The 18,879-nt window shown below is 33.2% G+C and overlaps 1 protein-coding gene across 1 annotated transcript in view; it reads right to left on the reverse strand.

Moving 5' to 3' along the window:
* Positions 1–18,879, reverse strand: part of LOC128995551 (protein scabrous-like) — a 47,575-nt gene that overhangs the window by 21,688 nt on the left and 7,008 nt on the right. Inside the window, exon 2 of the mRNA XM_054420568.1 lies at positions 7,039–7,333. Coding sequence (XP_054276543.1) covers positions 7,039–7,333 — 295 coding nt within the window. The remainder of the gene's footprint in view (positions 1–7,038; positions 7,334–18,879) is intronic.

Consider the following 18,879-nt stretch of genomic DNA (forward strand, 5'->3'; position numbering starts at 1 on the left):
AAGAACCTTATAAAGGTAAACTGGATTACGCGCTTGTCTGTCAAAATGAGTTTTATAAGACAGCTTTTTACGGTTGTTTTGTTTGTTACATTATTTGATTATTTTAATAATGAAGATTTACACTTGTGCTGGAATTTCACATGGATATAATGTTAATTGAACATGTAAACTCTGAATTCTCATTTAGGGGATTCCTTGCTTGGATGATATTTATATGTTACACAATCCAATTAAAATTATTTAGCAAACATTTAGTATAATTTGTAGCTTTCAAATAATATTTAACAATAATGTTCAACAATCTGTACTCAAGATACTCAAAACCCTAAATAAGTCAAATAACGAAAATAAAACGTGACATTAGATCAAAATAAAATGATGGAATCAGCTTTAAGGTTCAATTCAAGCTACAATTCTGTTTGCAAATGTAAATTTTCTCACAAAAATTATTATTTTTGACATAGTTGAACCATAGATTGTTCAACTCAATATCAAAATTGATAATTACTGTATTTAATCTAATTTTGTTTATTCCTTAGCCTTCACCACGCTATGAAGAATATTTTCTCACTCAACGAGCGGTACTTTTGAAGTCATGCACAATCTAGTGTTGACCACACGGGCGACCACGCTGGGGGCAATGCGTGCCCAAGGGACCGCGGGGGGCTTTAGACACGCAGTACCGATGGGGGGGGGGGGGTACGGCAGGTGGGCCTCCCGGGCGCGCTTGGGGAAACTTTCAAACTCCGCAGCGCGCAAAAGCAACAGCTTCCTTATAACGCATCCTTAGTATACCCCAATCATCGGTCCCGATCCTTACAAATTTAAAATTTGCTTGGAATTTAGTTGAAAGTTTTCTGCACGGATGAAGTTCTTCCCGAGTAACAAATCTACCGTTTTCCCAATTCACAGAAAAAGTCTTCCTTAGATCGCATGCTTCATGAAACCTTGTGCAAAATAATGATACTAAATTTAAATTATTCATGGCCAGCGAATCAAACACCGATCACCCTCTAGTGGCACATAGAGGAACCTTTCTTTGACAGTCTATATTTATTCTATTCTTCATGTGATGGCTTTCACTTGACGGTTTGCTGACACATAACAAGCCCTGCAAGTGTGAGAATAATTTTTCACAGGTCATATTCATATTAAGGTAGGCACCTTGAACATTATCTCATAGATAGGATGACAGTAAAAAGTGAATGGCGGGATTCGAACCCGGAGCTTCTCTGATTTAGAGAAGTAATGTCCAAAAAGCTCTAAACTGTCTTAGTCTTGATCAATCGCGCCCCAGTTTAGTTACTTCGCTGGACTAAGATCCAATCAATGGAGATACTCAAAAACGAGTTCAAACTTGTTATGTAATCTTAAAAAAATATTTACCACAAAAATATAAAGATTTTTCTGTATGTTTTAAATAATTCGTCCATAAAATTCGAATTTGTCGTAGTTTAGGATCAAAATACGAAAACAAAATGAGTATGGATAGCTAAGGTATTTTGTATTAAATTGAACGTTCCTAATTTTGTTCAAAGCGTTGTGGTCGACTAACAAACAGTAATAGCTCGGTTATCGTCCAGGTTAATCCGTCTGAGTCTTTACTTTAAACGATTCTCTTGTTGGTAATATCATGTTGACTGTATCACTACTAGACCCAGCAATGGTTGGTTTACAAATAAATTAAACAGTCTTCATTGTAAATGATTTGTTTTTACCATAACATTGGCCAAAGAACACTAACATAAAGATAAAATATTTTGTATCGAGTTATTTTTAATTTGATTATACATCGGAATATAGTAATATAAGGTTTAACCGCACAGATATATTATAGCATTCATATCCCACATTACTGTTTGAACTGCACATTTGTTTACGTATAAAATAAATAAATTATAAGTACGGATTCTCCGAAACTAAGTTGACGATTTTACAATACTTCAATACGCCTTTTAGAAATGGGTAATTTGTGTTCACAATTTTGAGCACGAAATCAAATAAATAATCGAGTTTCCCACTAAAATTGTAGTACTAAATTCATATCGCTTTTAACACCAACTTTTTACAACCTAACTTTTTTCACACACAAACCGAGCATTCCAATAAAGAATTACAGAGGTGGAAGTATGGGAAGCGGCGACTGAGGGAAAGTTCACAGGAAAAGAATCTAAAGCTGAAACAATTCGGGAAGATAAATAAGAAGTTTAATATGGCTGTGAACCGTCTCACGATGCTATCTAGGAGGCAGGGCGAGGGCCAAGGCCTCCTCAATAGCAGCTGTCGTGCCTCGATCACAAGATCGGAGATTGTGATGGCAGTGGACAATAAACGCTACCTGGACCAGGTTATCAATGGAAATACCTTCCTTTCACAACACCCTGGCCTGGAATGTATCGACAATGCTGGGGGTTGATCTATCAAAGTTTTATAGCATCCCTTAGTCGGCTCAGTAGCCCTACGGAATGTGCAAGGGCATCAATCTTTGCGTGCTTTTGTTAGTTCCAAACTCGATATTTCGTTATGTGTCCATTTTCAGGATTAGGATTGTCAAATGGTTATTTATGTTTTTGCAAATTCAAACATTTTCTAATAGACGAGTCCATGTCCAAGAACACAACTATCCAATTTTTATTTATTTAATTTTTAGGAATTAGTACCATGATGAAAATTTCATATTTTAAAGGGAATTCATAATTATTTAGTTTAAAATATACTATTTTTGTGTATTTCTAAACATCTAAGTTCTTATCATAAGTGAAAGATTATATCGATCTCAAAATTGTTCTGTTTTGTGTTTTATTTGTTCGCATTATTTATAATATTTTAACCTCCAATATAAAACACGAATATTTTTCATACAGTTTTGCCCCATAAGATTTTCAACAGTAAATTTCTTCAAATCGAATTTCTTAGTATAAATATTTTCAAGAGGACTTAACACAATTCATTTAAAAAGGTTTACTTCACAAAATTATTTCGTGAAATGTGTGTGTAAACAGTTTAGGTTCTTATCAAGTATTCAGATTATATTTTAATCTCATCCGAGAATTTATTTAACTCTTATTCGTCTGTAGTCAAACAGTATAAGCCCCACTCCAATAATATACGTATGTTCTATTCAGTTTTAGTATGTAAAATGTGTAAATGTATTCACTGTGAAGTATGCTTTACAGTTAAATGTTACTTTGATAAAATAGAGGTTCTTATCATAAGCCTACGGATTATATTAATCCGAAAAGTTAAACCATTTTCTGTTATTTGTCCAGTAAATATATTAGGTTTCCAATATAGCCTACTCATATATTGGAATGATTATTACATTATTCCAATACATATGTACGGTATATTTCAAAACATAATCATTCCATCCAATACATATGTATATTAGACATCAAAATCGTTCCAATGAATATGTATATTTTACATCATAAGCATTCCAATATGTATATTTTACATCACAATCATTCCAATATGTATATTTTACATCATAATCATTCCAATATGTATATTTTACATCATACTCATTCCAATATGTATATTTTACATCATAAACATTACAATACGTATATTTTACATCATAATCATTCCAATATGTATATTTTACATCATAATAATTCATTCCAATACATATGTATATTTTACATCATAATCGTTTCAATACACACGTATATTATTTATTTTTATTTGTTTGAACAGATTGTAAAATAAATTATGATAAAATTTTTTTAGCAGGTTACGTTTCAAAATGTTTTAATTAATAAAAATAAAAAATACCCTTTTATACAACTCATCATATTTAATTTTATAGCTTGACATAACCCCTACAAACTATGTTTGGAGAAAAGTTAATTTCCCCGAAAATATTTCTTAGGGTTACCCAGCATTACAGCGCTATCTATACCAATAAATACAAAATGTATTTAAGTATATAGAGATAAAATGTAAGATACGTTGGACAGGTTCCCTCCATAAACCGAGCGTGGTTGCGAAGATAAGAGTGTATTATCATAGCAACGAGCACGCCCGCTGACTACCAAGTAGCGAGGCTACATGGTTAAGTGAACAAACAACAGCTGAGTAGACTGCTTCATGGAGAAAAGGACAAACTTGTGTAAACCAATTAACTTTAGATTAGGATACTATGTGAACTCACCCTTGTGATAGTCTCGTCTAAAAGTAGAATTTCTAATTTATAAGTCGTCATAAAAATAGGTTCATGTGAATCTGTATGTTTTGGGTAAAACAATTAAAACGTCCACTGCTAAGTGCGTCATAAATATGTCAGCAGGTATATAAATGTATGATGTATATAATTTTTTAATATATTTCTTAACAATGTATAGGATAGCACGCCACATAGATGACTGTGTTTTTAGCCAAATATATAAATTATTATATATTATTATCAGTGAATGTGTTACCGTCTTCACTGACATGACGATACAATCGTAGTTCATAAAGTTGATCAATACAAAAGCTTATTCAATTCCTTTAATTACATCAGACTACAACCTCATGAAGTTTCAAGAGTTTAGGAAATATTGATCGGTTTTATGTCAACAAAAATGCATGTTTAAACTGATTTTTTTCAAAATTTACCTTGGTAAAATTGTGAAAAGTTAACAACTGCCTAATAATACTCTCTTCCTAGGAAAATAAGCTCTTGAAGACGATAATTTTTCGTTCTTATAATTTTCTCCTATAAAATCATCGCAGTATCTTTTAATTTTATTTAGTCTGTGCTCGCTGCCCACACAGAGGATCTTTACAACGCACGCGTCGAGAAAAATAATCATAGTAAGTATAATTTAAAGTACTAATAATAAAGTTTATACTGTAGTTTCGAATTTGAACAGTTGGTAGTTGGTTTAATCGAATATTATGGAAATCGTACACTATTTACCTGAGTCATTTGGTACGAAAAAACGACGAAGAGGGTCCAACAAGAACAGGGTTTGGACCGTTCCCTCACAACAATCGTTAACAACATAAAAAACAACAACAACAACAACGACGACGATGACGACGACAACAAAAACAATCGTATAACAATCGTTATACACTAGTGTATATTCACACAAGTGTAAATTCACACAACAGAAATCAAACAGTAACAAAGTAAATACAGTGTGACCTCAACAAAAACTAAATTCTGAGAAAGATAAAACTACAGTAGTACTTTATGTAAAAGAAATCCGCACAACTCCCTTTCCAAATTAACTTGTTAGGGTAAATAAATTCGCGTTAAACCTCCAGTTGGGGGTAAGGTGGTCACAATACATTGCAGCAGGTTGCTAGTTTTACGCCCAGGTTTGGAGCAAGTCTAGCGTACTTTATGCCTCCCTGTGGGACCTCAGCCAGAGAATAAACCGAACCTTTGAAATGAGCAGTTTTTGTTCCAAGCCAACATGGAATTACCAACGCGTTGATAACCGATTTTACTCTATACACGAATATTAATTAGTTCCATGTTATGCCAACATGTGTATAAACATCCTTGTCATTTACACGTGAGGTATGTCCTTCAATAATGAAAAAAAAATTCTTCATAAATTACGTTGAAAATATTTATTCGAAGATAACTTCTAGGGTACTGTACCGAGTTATATTACATTTTCTTCTTGTAAGACTAGCTTGGGTTCGTTTCACACATACTTCAGGCTAGACCTAGAGATTGCAGCAATATCATTTAGATAAAATCCATTGGTGATTGGCGGGATTTGAACCCGGAATCTCAGGACCGAAGTCCCGCACTCTACCACTAGACCAGATCGCTCATCTACTAAGCTTGTTCTCGCTTCGATATCAACCAGAACTCGATCCTGAGCTTTCAAAGTTATGTGTGTTTTTAAGTATTAATTGATTAACATCTTTGACAACAAAATGAATGCATTTTTACTTTTTCCCAGACGGAATTTCCTATGTTGGTAAACGTATTCTGTCACAGAGCTGAAGAGTTTACAAAAACATGTCTCATTAAAAGGGATTCGTAATAAGACCGTGCTCTGGGCTACAAGGCCACAGCAGCTACGATCATAAAATTATAATAATTACGGAAACAATTAACTTATTTAAACGCTTCTTCAGTTTTTCCTATGACATTCCATTGCTAATACCCAGAATAGGTAGTGTCGGCCTAGGCATTTTCGTCTTTAACCCGTATTAAACTTAGCTTTAGATAATACCTCGTGATGGAAATATATCACAAGTAGTTTTGCGATTTTAAACCTCGCTTCAATTTCCCAGCAACTTTCCACCTTTACAAGAATTCCCAGCACAAACCAAAATAATGATTTGAATCACTTGGTTATTCCTTGGCGGATAACCCTATGGCGTCCGCAAGAGTGCGAACAAGGGGGTTTAGCGCTCCAAGTAAGGTAAGCTCATTGAACAGCTCTTTTAAACGAATCGTTCACCTGTTTCGGCTCACATATTGTACACTTTCATCGAATTATCACTGTGATTCTGATAGTTTTTATATCCATCAACCAACAAATATTAAAGAGAGTAAAACTATTGGCTTATACAACCTCTCTATAGCCTATTTGACTATTTGTTGACAACCCAGCTAGGTTCGATAAGGTTAGATTAGGTTAGGTTAAGTTAGGTTAGTTTTGGTTGGTTCATGGTTGGTTAGGAAAACGCGCAGAATATTCTATTATGTCAACTGAACTCATCTAGAACTTGAAAAACGGTCAAAAATAGATGTTCAGAATTTAGCACAGATTTGTTTATAACACATTGATCTTACCCGAAGTATACAAAAATTGAGAGTACTGTACAGAATTTTCAGAGCTAGACTCATCCATACTTGACTGTTTTGAAAGACTTTTAAGCCTAATGAGTATACTTCAAGCCAATTTTATAGTAGCTCTATGTGAACTGAAATAGAGAACGATTCATTTCGAAGAGTCGTTTACAAGCTCTCGGCTCACACCCTTTTTGAGCGCAACCCAAATCATTCCCTATTTCACCCTCCCGTGTAAGCAAAATTTATGCTACTAAAACTACATTTTCATGTAAAATAACACATACCTGCACTCTACACTTGACAGCCAAATCCCTCAGGTCTTCCGCCAATACTGACACCCTAGCCTCGGTCTGCGCCCTCAGGACATCCACGTCACGACGAACAGCCGTGACGTCACTCCTCACCACTCGCACCTCCTCGCCCAGGGTGTCCCCTCGGCTGCGGAGCTCCGTGACGTTCACAGAGGCAGATATCTCCGCCAGCTCCGACCTCAGCTCCGCAACGGCTCCGGACACCCAGGCCACCTTCAGCTGCTCGTTCTTCGCAGCAGCGCCACTGCGGAGTCGCTCCACCTCCGACCTGAAGACAAGATAGGTTAGGGTAAGGTCTTTGGTCTAGGTGGAACACTAATAGTTTTGCACATGTAAGCTCATAACCCACCACAGGCTGAAAAGTTTTAGAAGGAGATGAAGAAGAAGAAGTTTTATTTTAGAAGTCACAACCCAACGTCTCATAACCCACCACAGGCTGAAAAGTTTTAGAAGGAGATGAAGAAGAAGAAGTTTTATTTTAGAAGTCACAACCCAACGTCGTCCATCGGGAAATCATGATTACTAAAGTTCTCAAGATTTATACGGTTGAAGAAGAAGATTTCCAGGGAACCCACACTACACTACTTTTTAGCTTAATGTGTATATCAGCTGTCATCTGTTTCAAAGTTAGATTGAGGCATAGACTAACCAACACAAGTAGACTTCTCATCCCATTGTAAATTTTGAAGCTCGTTTTTCGTTTCCGGGCATCGTCCGGTGACAATGATCGCTAGTTTCGAGGAAATTTGGTTTCTATTATTTTATGGTTCATAATTTACTGTTTACTGTTTGGTTATGAAACTAGGGAGCGAGTAATTGTTTATGATTAGATCGTTTATAGCCCAGTAACTTAAGTAAAAAATCAAGGCCAACAAAGACATGAAAGATGTAAAGCTGATTTTTTGCATGGTGATAGTGTATGATAGGAAGTGTGTTTTCTGAAAGTTCCCCGAATTTCCCCCCCTTGCTTCCCCTTAAACCCCCCCCTCCCCCCAAACACCAGGTTGAAAGTGTAGTGTTTTACTAAATCACCTATATCTTTTGATGTAAACGAGCTATCAGCATAATTGTTTTTTCTTTGAACTCCCCGTTAAATTTACTTCAATAAAATAACCTTACATGTAGCATTATCTCTATTGGGTGGGTTTATATCTGTGATATAACAAAATATATATATATATATTTTTTTTTATGAAATTGTAGATTAGGTCAAACTCTGGTTTTGCAGTAGGTCGTACGTCAATGTGTTTGAAACAAAATTTTTCACCCATTTTATGAGCTTTCCAAAAATGTATAACAATATATATTTTAATTTAAGCTGTTGCCGAATGTAGCCGATTAAATCCACGCTTTAAACAGCCACATACCTCACTTAGCGCATCATTCCAAATTGTCCAGTAAATATTACTAAATGATTACTTTTTGTTTATTTATTGTTTAAACACCCTGTGAGTATGTTTAACAAGCAAATTAAGAACTTTGAATTAATAAAATAGTTAGAAAATAAGTACTCACAAGGATTGAAAATGAAGTAATCGGTAGTTATAATAAAAGGCAAATACATGGTGATTGGTACTCAGTGTGACAAAAATTTTTTTGTGTAAGTACAAAGTAAATGCAGTGTGATGATGCACATAAAAGGTTCCAAGTCTAAAAATTAGCTTCCCAAAGAATTATTTTGTGTTTTTTAGAAATAACTATGTTTAAAACTTAATACAGCTATTTCTCAATTACTTGTAAATGGATTTGAGTAGATAATGTCATTTTCGTGTTCTACATTAAATTTTAAATAAGAATAATATAAAATTACGGGGGATCAGTTGTGAAAACTCTATCGTAAATAGATTCATAAATAAAAATTAAGATGTTTGATAAAAATGTAAAAAACATTGGTCTATTGCATTCGTTCACACCCTGTATACAAGAAAGTGTCCGAATATGTTAAAAACTGCGCCATTTTATAAGCTTTCCAACCATATGCTACACCATTGAGCTTTATGTCTGCTTATGTATGCTTTAGTGGTTTGAAGACTACAAAACATGGTGTCTTTAACATTTCAAACATAGAAAGTCGGCATGTATTAAGCAAAACTTGTATTATTGTTTCAGCTTGAACAGTAAAAACAGTAAAAAAGTCCCCTGTTTTCTGGTATTCAAACCACTAAAACAAACAAAAGATTATCTAAACCTCAATAGTATAGCATATGGTTGGAAAGCTTATAAAATGGCCCAGTTTTTAACATATTCGGACACTTTCTTGTATACAGGGTGTGAAAAAATGCAACAGACCCATGTTTATTTTTATTTTTATAAAAAATCTTAATTTTTATCTTTGAATCTATTTACAATGGTGTTTTTACAACTGATTCTCCGTAATTTTCTATTATTCTTATTCAAAATGCAATGTAGAACGCGAAAATGACATTATCTACTCAAATCCATGTACAGGTAATTGAGAAATAGCTGTATTAAGTTTAAAAACATAGTTATTTTTTAAAAACATAGAATATTTTTTTGGGAATCTAATTTTTAGGCTTGGAACCTTTTATATGCAACATCACACTTCATTGACTTTGAACTTACATCAAAAAATGTTTGTCACACTGAGTACCAATCACCCTGTACAGTATATGCTCAACAAGTTTATTTAATTACAGTTAAAAAAAACACTTAAAGTAAGGCATAAACTATCAGATACAGTACATATCAACTTTCTTTTCCCTCATCATCGTCAGTTCCTTGGTCAATGAAGGGTGGGAGTGAATTTATACAATCAATGCTTTATGCAATCAATTTAGTTGTACAAAGTTTAACAAAATATATCTAATTTAGAATTTTCTCACCACTTAAAATTTGGAGATCACTTAGCTTATTGACAATAACTTTTAAATGGAGGGAAAATCGACCAAAGTGGATGTGATATTCTGAAAGAGAATAAAATGTACTATAAATAAAACTACTATGCATTTTTTGAAAATACTTAATAAAGGCAGCCAAAAGCTGGCTACAAATAAAAACTTGAAAAAGCAGTTTTTAATAAATTTTAACTTTTTCACCACAGATATTTGATAAAATCACACTTTCATAATTATTTGCAAATCTACATGAATTAGATTTTCCAATGACCCATTAGTTAACAAAATCGGTCCAGTAGAAGTCTAGATTTAGTTGTACAAAGTTTAACAAAAATATCCCTTACTCAGTATTTCATCATTACTTTAAATTCAGAGGTTGCTTAGCTTTTTTGCAAATAACTTTTAAATAGTAAGGAAATCGACCAGAGTGGAAGGTGATATTCTGAAAGAAAATAAAATTGCCTACAAATTGGTACCATGCACTTCTTAAAAATACTCAAAATAAGCAGCCAAAAGTCGCACCCAAACAAAAAGCGTGAAAGACACAGTTTTCAATGTATTTCTTATGGAAAGCATTTTTTTAATTTTTCACCATAAATCATAACAAAAACAAACTTTCATAATTATTTGCAAATCTACACGAGTTAAGCTTTCCAACGACACAATAATTAATAAAATCGGTCCAGTAGAACTCTAGATTTACAAATATTTTTAAAACTGAATTATATATAGAAATAGATAGTAATATTTACTGGACAAGTTTGAATGATGAGCTAAATGCGCTTTGTGGCTGTTTGAAGCATGGATTTAAATGGCTTCATTCAATAACAATTTAAATTAAAATATATATTGTTATACATTTTTGGAAAGTTCATAAAATTGGTAAAAAGTTTTGTTACAATGACGTACTACCTACTGCAAAACTGACGTTTGGCCTAATCTACAACTACAACTTAACGTTTTAAATAAAATATAATTTATTTTGTATCACATATAAAACCCCACCCAATAGAGATAATGCTACATGTAAGGTTATTTTATTGAAGTAAATTTAACGGGGAGTTCAAAGAAAAAACAATTATGCTGATAGCTCGTTTACATCAAAAGATATAGGTGATTTAGTAAAACACTACACTTTCAACCTGGTGTTTGGGGGGAGGGGGGGTTTTTAGGGGAAGCAAGGGGGGGAAATTCGGGGAACTTTCAGAAAACACTCTTCCTATTATATACTATCACCATGCAAAAAATCAGCTTTACATCTTTCATGTCTAGGTTCTTCCCTAAAGTGACTGGGCTATTATTGGTTAAACGAGGTTTTAAATGACTGGAATAACAACTAATTGTAAACAATTCTACAGTGCACAGGGAAGAACTAACAATAAAATTGGCTTTAGATGTTCCATAAGTATGAGAAATCTACTAAGTATGTTTTATCTATGGTTGAGGTGAAAGTGATGGAGTCGCTTCCCCTCAAACCGTCCAAACTTTGTGTAGTAGATTAGAACTAAAAAACCAAACAGATCTGAACATCTTTGTGTACTGCAGGCTTATAATCCTACAGTAAAATTTGAAGTATTTTTATGTGTCTGATGTCCGTAAGGCAAGTGAATACATCAACCCTTAGAAATTATGTAAAAACTGCATAAATTATAATCAATCTGCATGCATTTACCGAGAATCCTTTCGGGCTGCACTTACAAATATCAAACTGAATGTAGATGAGAGTGTTTAAAATAGAAGGGAAAAAGGTTTGTCTAAAAAGAATGAAAAGGTGTGTAAAGAAAGAAATAGTGGAGAATGTAATTGACTTTGCATACTACAAGTATGCACTACAGTATACTACAGTTCATCATGAAACAATATTTATTGTGTTGTATGCCATAATAATATTGAATGCGTTGAAGTTGAATGGTTGCTTTTTCTTTTCAGGTACGTTTTACAGTCAGCCCATTACTTTATGGTTATAATATCAAAGTTCAAGCAAAAGGTTATGGATAGGTATTTGGTTAACATTCTTTAAAAATGGGTAAAACAACAAGAAATTTTAAACGCCAAAAGGTTTTCTACAAATATCTGTCGAAAACTATTGATCTTCACCTGACCCATAAAGACAAATCTATGATAGTAGTTTAGTATCTTTTGGAGGCTTAGAGTATTCATGCAAGGTACCTTTTCTGTCAACTCAATACCACTAGTGGAATGTGGTTAAGTCAGATTAGGGTAAGACACAGAGAAGTAATATAAAGCATATTTATATTATTATTTATACTATATTATAGTATAAATAATATAATACGGGATATTATATTATAATATAATAACACTATAATATATAGCATAATATATCATGTTCTAGGTCTGTTGAGTTGAGAGGTAAAGAAATCAATAGGGTTTCAAAAGTAATCGATAGGGTTGTAGGAAGCAGTCAAAGGGGTTTCCCGAATGAGAAATGAAGTGTCCGAGGGCTATATTGTGGTCACGGTCGCCTAGGAGGGGGGAGTTGCTGCTAAGAGGGGAGTTGCTCGACCGAAACTCCTCGTAGCACATGTGATCGATCTTAAACACTAATGCACTGTCATGATCTGGCCTGACAACACCTACGAGCCTAACAACAATACGTCCAATGGAACTGACGTTTATGCCGAACGAACTTAAAACACCATGTTTGCCAAATGAGTATCCTGTCAAAAGACAATTCTGTAATGCACCACTTTAACTTTAGCTTTTTTATAACATAAGCCAATATAATTAGCACTCTCGTACAAAAAACACAGGTCGTAGTCTCCGGATTTGTTTTCATCAAGAATTATTTGAGATGCGGGCGCCACCTAGCGTATTTTAACCCAAAAGATGATCTGCGTAGCTTAACTGACTAAGATCAGCTGTTTCATCAATCAGGAATCATTTATTTAAAGCCCAGTGATCAGGAACAACTGGGTCCAGTTTCGAAAAATCAAAACGCTACTGACTTTTCTCAGGATCGAACGGGCGACCTTTTGATTGTAGACACAACCACACAGCTACCAAGCCAGTCCGTTCTGAAATTGCCATATGCAAAGAGTATTTCTTGCTATGCACTTCCACCATTGCCTACTATAAAGTAAAACTTCCAGATTAGAAAAATATTCACACCAGTACTGCGTAAGTATTACAATCAAAATAGACGATCAAAAATATTAATTAATATTTTAGCGTTATTCGATCAAGAATTCACTACCTTTATTCCAACACTCGGTGATTTCCACTTTACCTTGCTCGGGGCTTTGCTACGTAATTGATATCGGAAACTCAAATTGATATCAGGAGTTAGCCGAGAGTTTGAAGTGAATAATTACCAACTGACTCCCCTTGGAGATTTGGGGGGGGGGGGCGAACAATAGCGTGGATACGGTGTTAACTTTGTGTAAAAGTTGTGTTGAATTGTTATAACATTTAATTTTGAACATACCTGACTCATTGTCTGATATGTCGTGAGATTTGCACATTTTGTACTCAAAGAGATCGAAGCAGAAATTTAATTCTCATCCGACTACTTTGTCATAGCTTTTTAGTTGTAGATAAAATTGTGAACCAGTTGAAAATGTATATTAACTCACAGAGTGGGTACCTCTGTGATAAACTTATAAGTATAAGTATGAAATTTGACGTCTGTAGATCCCAGATTTCTAACCAATGTAACCTCATTGACTTTCGAATTATGAATTTGACATAGCATTTTAAGGATTCAGCTGTACAAAATATTTTATTAAAAAAAGGGATACAATACAAATTTTATTTTCTCCCTGTAGTGTGATAGTTGTAATGAAATAAAAGATGATATTTACAAAAGTTTCCCTTTTAATTGGACTTGGTCGGCATGGTTAACAAGTTGGCGAATTCAACGAAATTAGTAATTTACATTACCGGAGCTGTAGTTTCATTTCAACTAAACCAGTTCAATTGTGTTCTACAATTTGTTGCAGCTTTTGAATAAAAAATGGATTGGCTAATCATAATCAACGGAAATATAAATATTCTTTATTTATCTCTAACACGAGTTTAACCGAATTTTATTCAATCCAGAGACCGAATATTATTCATTTAATCCTATCGTGAGAGCAAATCAAGATATAGGAGATGTGAGATTAGGCTTAAATATCGATAAGGGGTTTAAATTGATATCAGGCTTTGATACGCTCTAGGGTTCAGCTGAATTATTGTACAGTTGAACAGCTTAGCTCAGTAGCTCAGATGTTCAGGTTCAATGGGCACAGAATTGGTTGGTATACACTTGTCCAAATACTCAACCCCACGCTTTGGGTTCAAGAGTAAGAGTTGAGTTACACCAAACCCCTTTATTATAAATTTGATGCTGCACGTGCAACGGAGTTTGAACTTAGGAATACAAATCAATTATATCTGTTTAACATACTGTGCATACTACTATTGGTTATAGAATCATGTGAGCGTTCTATAACCAATAACAACACGTAAAATGAATATACATACTAAATGTAAAAACATTCTAATCCTCATATCATGTGTGGGGGCAGAAATGGTGATTTTCCCATAAACACATTAAATAACGGAAATATTTTACGGATTTTCCCCAAAACAGCTTGATCAGTTTTGAAAAAATCTGTAATCACAAATGTATTGAAATAAAATATCATAGTTACTCCCATCATTATAAGGGTTGTTGACAGAATAATGGATAAAATTACGTCTTATTGCTGATACCATTTATTTAATAAATAGTTGTAGGTGGTTTGTTATAAGTATTGATCTAAAAAAGCATATTTTGAATATGTGAATTTTTTTCTTAATACAGAGAAGAGGACTGAGAAACAAAAGAATATGTTTGATGGTAATGAATATTAATTATTGATATGGGGACGCTACCTAGGTGCGCATTTTAACCTAAAGATGAGTGTAGAATGGTGTGAGATCTGTGTAGCTTTGTTACTTAGTAAGATCAGCTGTTTCATTAGTCAGGATAATTTATTTAAAGCCCAATAAGGAACAGCTGGGTTCGGTTTCGAACCATCAAAAAGCTACTGACTTTTGTAGTCTTTTTTAGTAGTATTAGGAATTTTCTCGTTTGTGAACTTTAACTGAACGAATGACACTCTAAGGACAAAATAACAATGCAAAAGTAAAATCAAGCAAATTCCCTCATACATGCAACCTTTCATGTTATTCTTGTTATCTCCACTACATACAATGTGGTATGAATTGGGTTCACCAAATGTAGAGAGAAGTCAACTGATCCCTGTATCCGAACAGTTTGTTTACCTGACCAGCATTAATTATTACTGCGCCGGATTGTTTATTGACCATTGTTTATTGTTTATTCACCGGAGCGCTCGTATGACGGGTGTGATTCGTTTACAAGCAATGGCCCAGACTGTCAATTTGGCAACGTTCAGTTAAAAAACGCACTCGGTTCAGCTGTAGTTGTATTAGTGTTTCGAATTGAAAAAAATACCGAGTAAATGGAGAAATTACTGGACGAATTGTTTCAATAGGCTAAACGGTATAAATTAAATAGTTTCTTTCGGTACCTATAGTAATTATAACATTGTAATGTGAGTATGATTATTATTGATAATCGTATGGTTTTAACTAACAAACTATTAGTTTTATCTGTGAATTACATCGTAAAGCTAACTTGTGCTGAAACTAACTTTAAATTTATACATACCCAACTATATTGTGTTTTTAACAGGTAGTATTTATAAAGTTCGTAAAAATATTTTGGTAAATATTATTTGTTATAACATAACCCAATATAGATTTCATGAATATAATCTGTAAAATACTGTGACTATTCGATCTGTGGCCACTATCCGAATGTTTATCTTTTATACTGTGTTTAGGTCGTATATTCGCATGATCTTAGGCTATGATTCTTTGTTTTGTTTATATTTTGTAACCATCATGGCAACCCATAAGGACAATGTTCAAATTGAAAAAATTTTGAGTAACTTTTAAATGATATAGGCATTATCAAAAATTTAAGTTATTTCGTCTTAACATTCATGTAAATAATCTTGGTAAGTTTTGTTAAAATATGTTAAGCCATTATTGAGTTATAATGTTAGACTGTTTGCATTGAAGTATATCCCAAAGAGCTTCGCTTCGCTCAATAAAACATTGATAATTGATCATTTGAAATCAATTGAAATTTATACATTTATTTTCAAAATAAATATTTCAAAAATTTACTGTTTTCGGCTTACTTTTGAGTATTGTGAAGTAAGTAAAATGCTATAAAGTATCCAGGGAACTATATAATTTGGACAGAATGTAACATTTAGCTTGGAGTAAAGTCCTGTTTTGTAACTAAGTAAATACAGAAAACAAATAAACCTGTATCAAAAACCTAACATTTAAGCTCAGTTAGTTTAGTGATAATATTGAATAAGGCTGTTCAAGTCACATTTCAAAAACACTTAATTTTGATGAAAACTTTTCCTCATTCACCGGACGAGAAAATCACTTAATTTTGTAATTAGCTGTGTTTAAATTAGAAATTAAAATTAGCAGACAATATTTAACGGTAAGAACACATTATCTTATCATAATGCAATTAGTATAACGTTAAGGTCTACTTAAAACGCAAAGAATTTATAATGACACGACATCATGAAACAGCTTAAAATAACGGTACAGGCCTCTATAGAATAAAAACTGTCAAATTACTCTGATTTCCACGATATGCTAGCTTAGTGACCTGAACAAATTCTCTTCGGTTTTTAGTTATGTATAGTCCAACTTGTTTAGCACAATGAGTGACCAATTCCATTTATTTTTTAATCTACAAAACATCAATTTTAATCCTACGAATTAAATCGCACATATCTACCTCATCATTACATGTATAACTTATTTTTATACTGAAAAATAACATTTAGCTTTTGATGTTTTCACTGAATTAAATATTTTATACGATCTAATGCATTGAAGTTTTGTACACTTTAGAAAGTAAATATTTTACACCATCTTACACATTATTGAATATTTGTACACTTTAGAAAGTAAATATTTTACACGATCTTATACATTATTGAAGATTTGTACACTTTGAGAAATAAATATTTTACACCATCTTATACATTATTGGAGATTTGTACACTTTAGAAAGTAAATATTTTACACGATCTAATGCAAAATTAAAGTATTTTACACTTTACACGATCTCGAGCACAATTAAAGTTTTTCACACCTTAAGAACTAAATATTTTAAACGACCTAGAGCACAATTAAAGTTTTGCACACTTTAAGTACACTTTAGAAAGTAAATATTTTACACTATCTTATACATTACTGAAGTTTGTCACTTTAGAAGGTAAATATTTTACACGATCTAATGCAAAATTAAAGTATTTTACACTTTACACGATCTAGAGCACAATTAAAGTTTTGCACACTTTAAGAAGTACACTTTAGAAAATTAAAGTATTTTTACTCTTTATGAACTAAACATTTTACACGATCCAAAGCACAATTAAAGCTTTTTACACTTTATGAAGTAACTATTTTACAAGATCTAGAACACAATTTAAGTTTTGCACACTTTAAGAAGTAATTCTACACGATCTAAAGCATTTAAGTTTTGTACAGAAGAAGAAATATTCATACATTCTAATGCATTGTTGAAGTTTTCTATTAGCTTGGCAAAATAATCATAAATAATATACAATTTTATTATTTTAAAATCTTTCCGCTATTTGACATAAACATAATTTAAGATTTCAAGGGTGTAAAAAACCGCACGAATCCATAAAAATCGTACTTGCATAGTTGTTAACAGTGCTCCATGTTGGGCGATCATATTCATGTAATCATATTCAGTAGGCACACATTGTCATATTCAGTAGGCACACATTGTCATATTCAGTGGTCGGTCTCAGTTCAGTGGTTTCACATCATGTGGACATTTGGCGTCACATCTGCGCATCAATTAATATTCCCCTCTAGATGATTTACAAAAATCACCCCTCTCTTCCGACCGTGACCACTTGATGTTCTGACACGTTGTTTCTCATCCATAACAAGTGTAAAGAGAGTTTTAGAAAAGACATTTTGTGGTGTAAACCACAGCATTAACACTTTGAATGAACTCGTGGAGGAGCTTTTCGGTGTAAAAATGAATGTATAGAAGAGGTTGTAGAATGAGAGAAAATAAGGTATGAGAAAAAATGGGGGAGGTAATTGATTTTGGAAGTGTATGTAGAGTTCTAATAACATTGCAAAATTCAATTACCTAATTGATGTTTAATTTACGTTTCAGTGCACTAATATGGACTAAATATTTTCTCTTATTTTACGGTTAAATTTACAGTGTACGAATAATTTAGTTGTAATAGAGGAGAAATAATGGTTTTCAACAGTTTAATTGTCTATGTTTAAGTTGATAAAAAAAAGATTGAGTAGAAATCGTCAACTCAACTCTCCGTTCGAAAGAAACACATACTTTGAAAGTGTCTTTGATGATCTACAAGGGCAACAAACATGGAATTCCTTGGTTGTGTATACTAAAATGATTGAAAATTAAATTTCCCAACTAAATAAAAATCCAAACGGGATTACTAACACCAATAAGAAAGGATCGATGGCTGATAACCAATCTTACAATTCAAAATATTGGAAAAGTTACACTAAAAACGTACACGATATAGTGTAATTAATTTCAGTTATAGAATAGGAGGCAGAGTGAGATATATTTAGCATAAACAAACAATAGAGTTGAAACTATCAACAGAATTCGAGGAAAATTCAATTCTATTCCAGTACAGCCCAGACCCAAGGCGAGAGAAGCCAGATATGGGTCCAATAACATTACTTGAGCTTTAGAGCCTTGCCGTCTCGCACATACAGGGTGTGTAATGTCTTCCATTCCGCTGCAGTTTCATTTCTACATCCAGGAAGAGTTCGGATACATTTCCACACAAAATATACAGTTTAAAATGCATTT

Source organism: Macrosteles quadrilineatus, unplaced genomic scaffold (genome assembly GCF_028750875.1).
Source record: "Macrosteles quadrilineatus isolate MER2022 unplaced genomic scaffold, UCM_ALF_1.0 Scaffold_5__1_contigs__length_97177068, whole genome shotgun sequence".
Classification (NCBI taxonomy): domain Eukaryota; kingdom Metazoa; phylum Arthropoda; class Insecta; order Hemiptera; family Cicadellidae; genus Macrosteles; species Macrosteles quadrilineatus.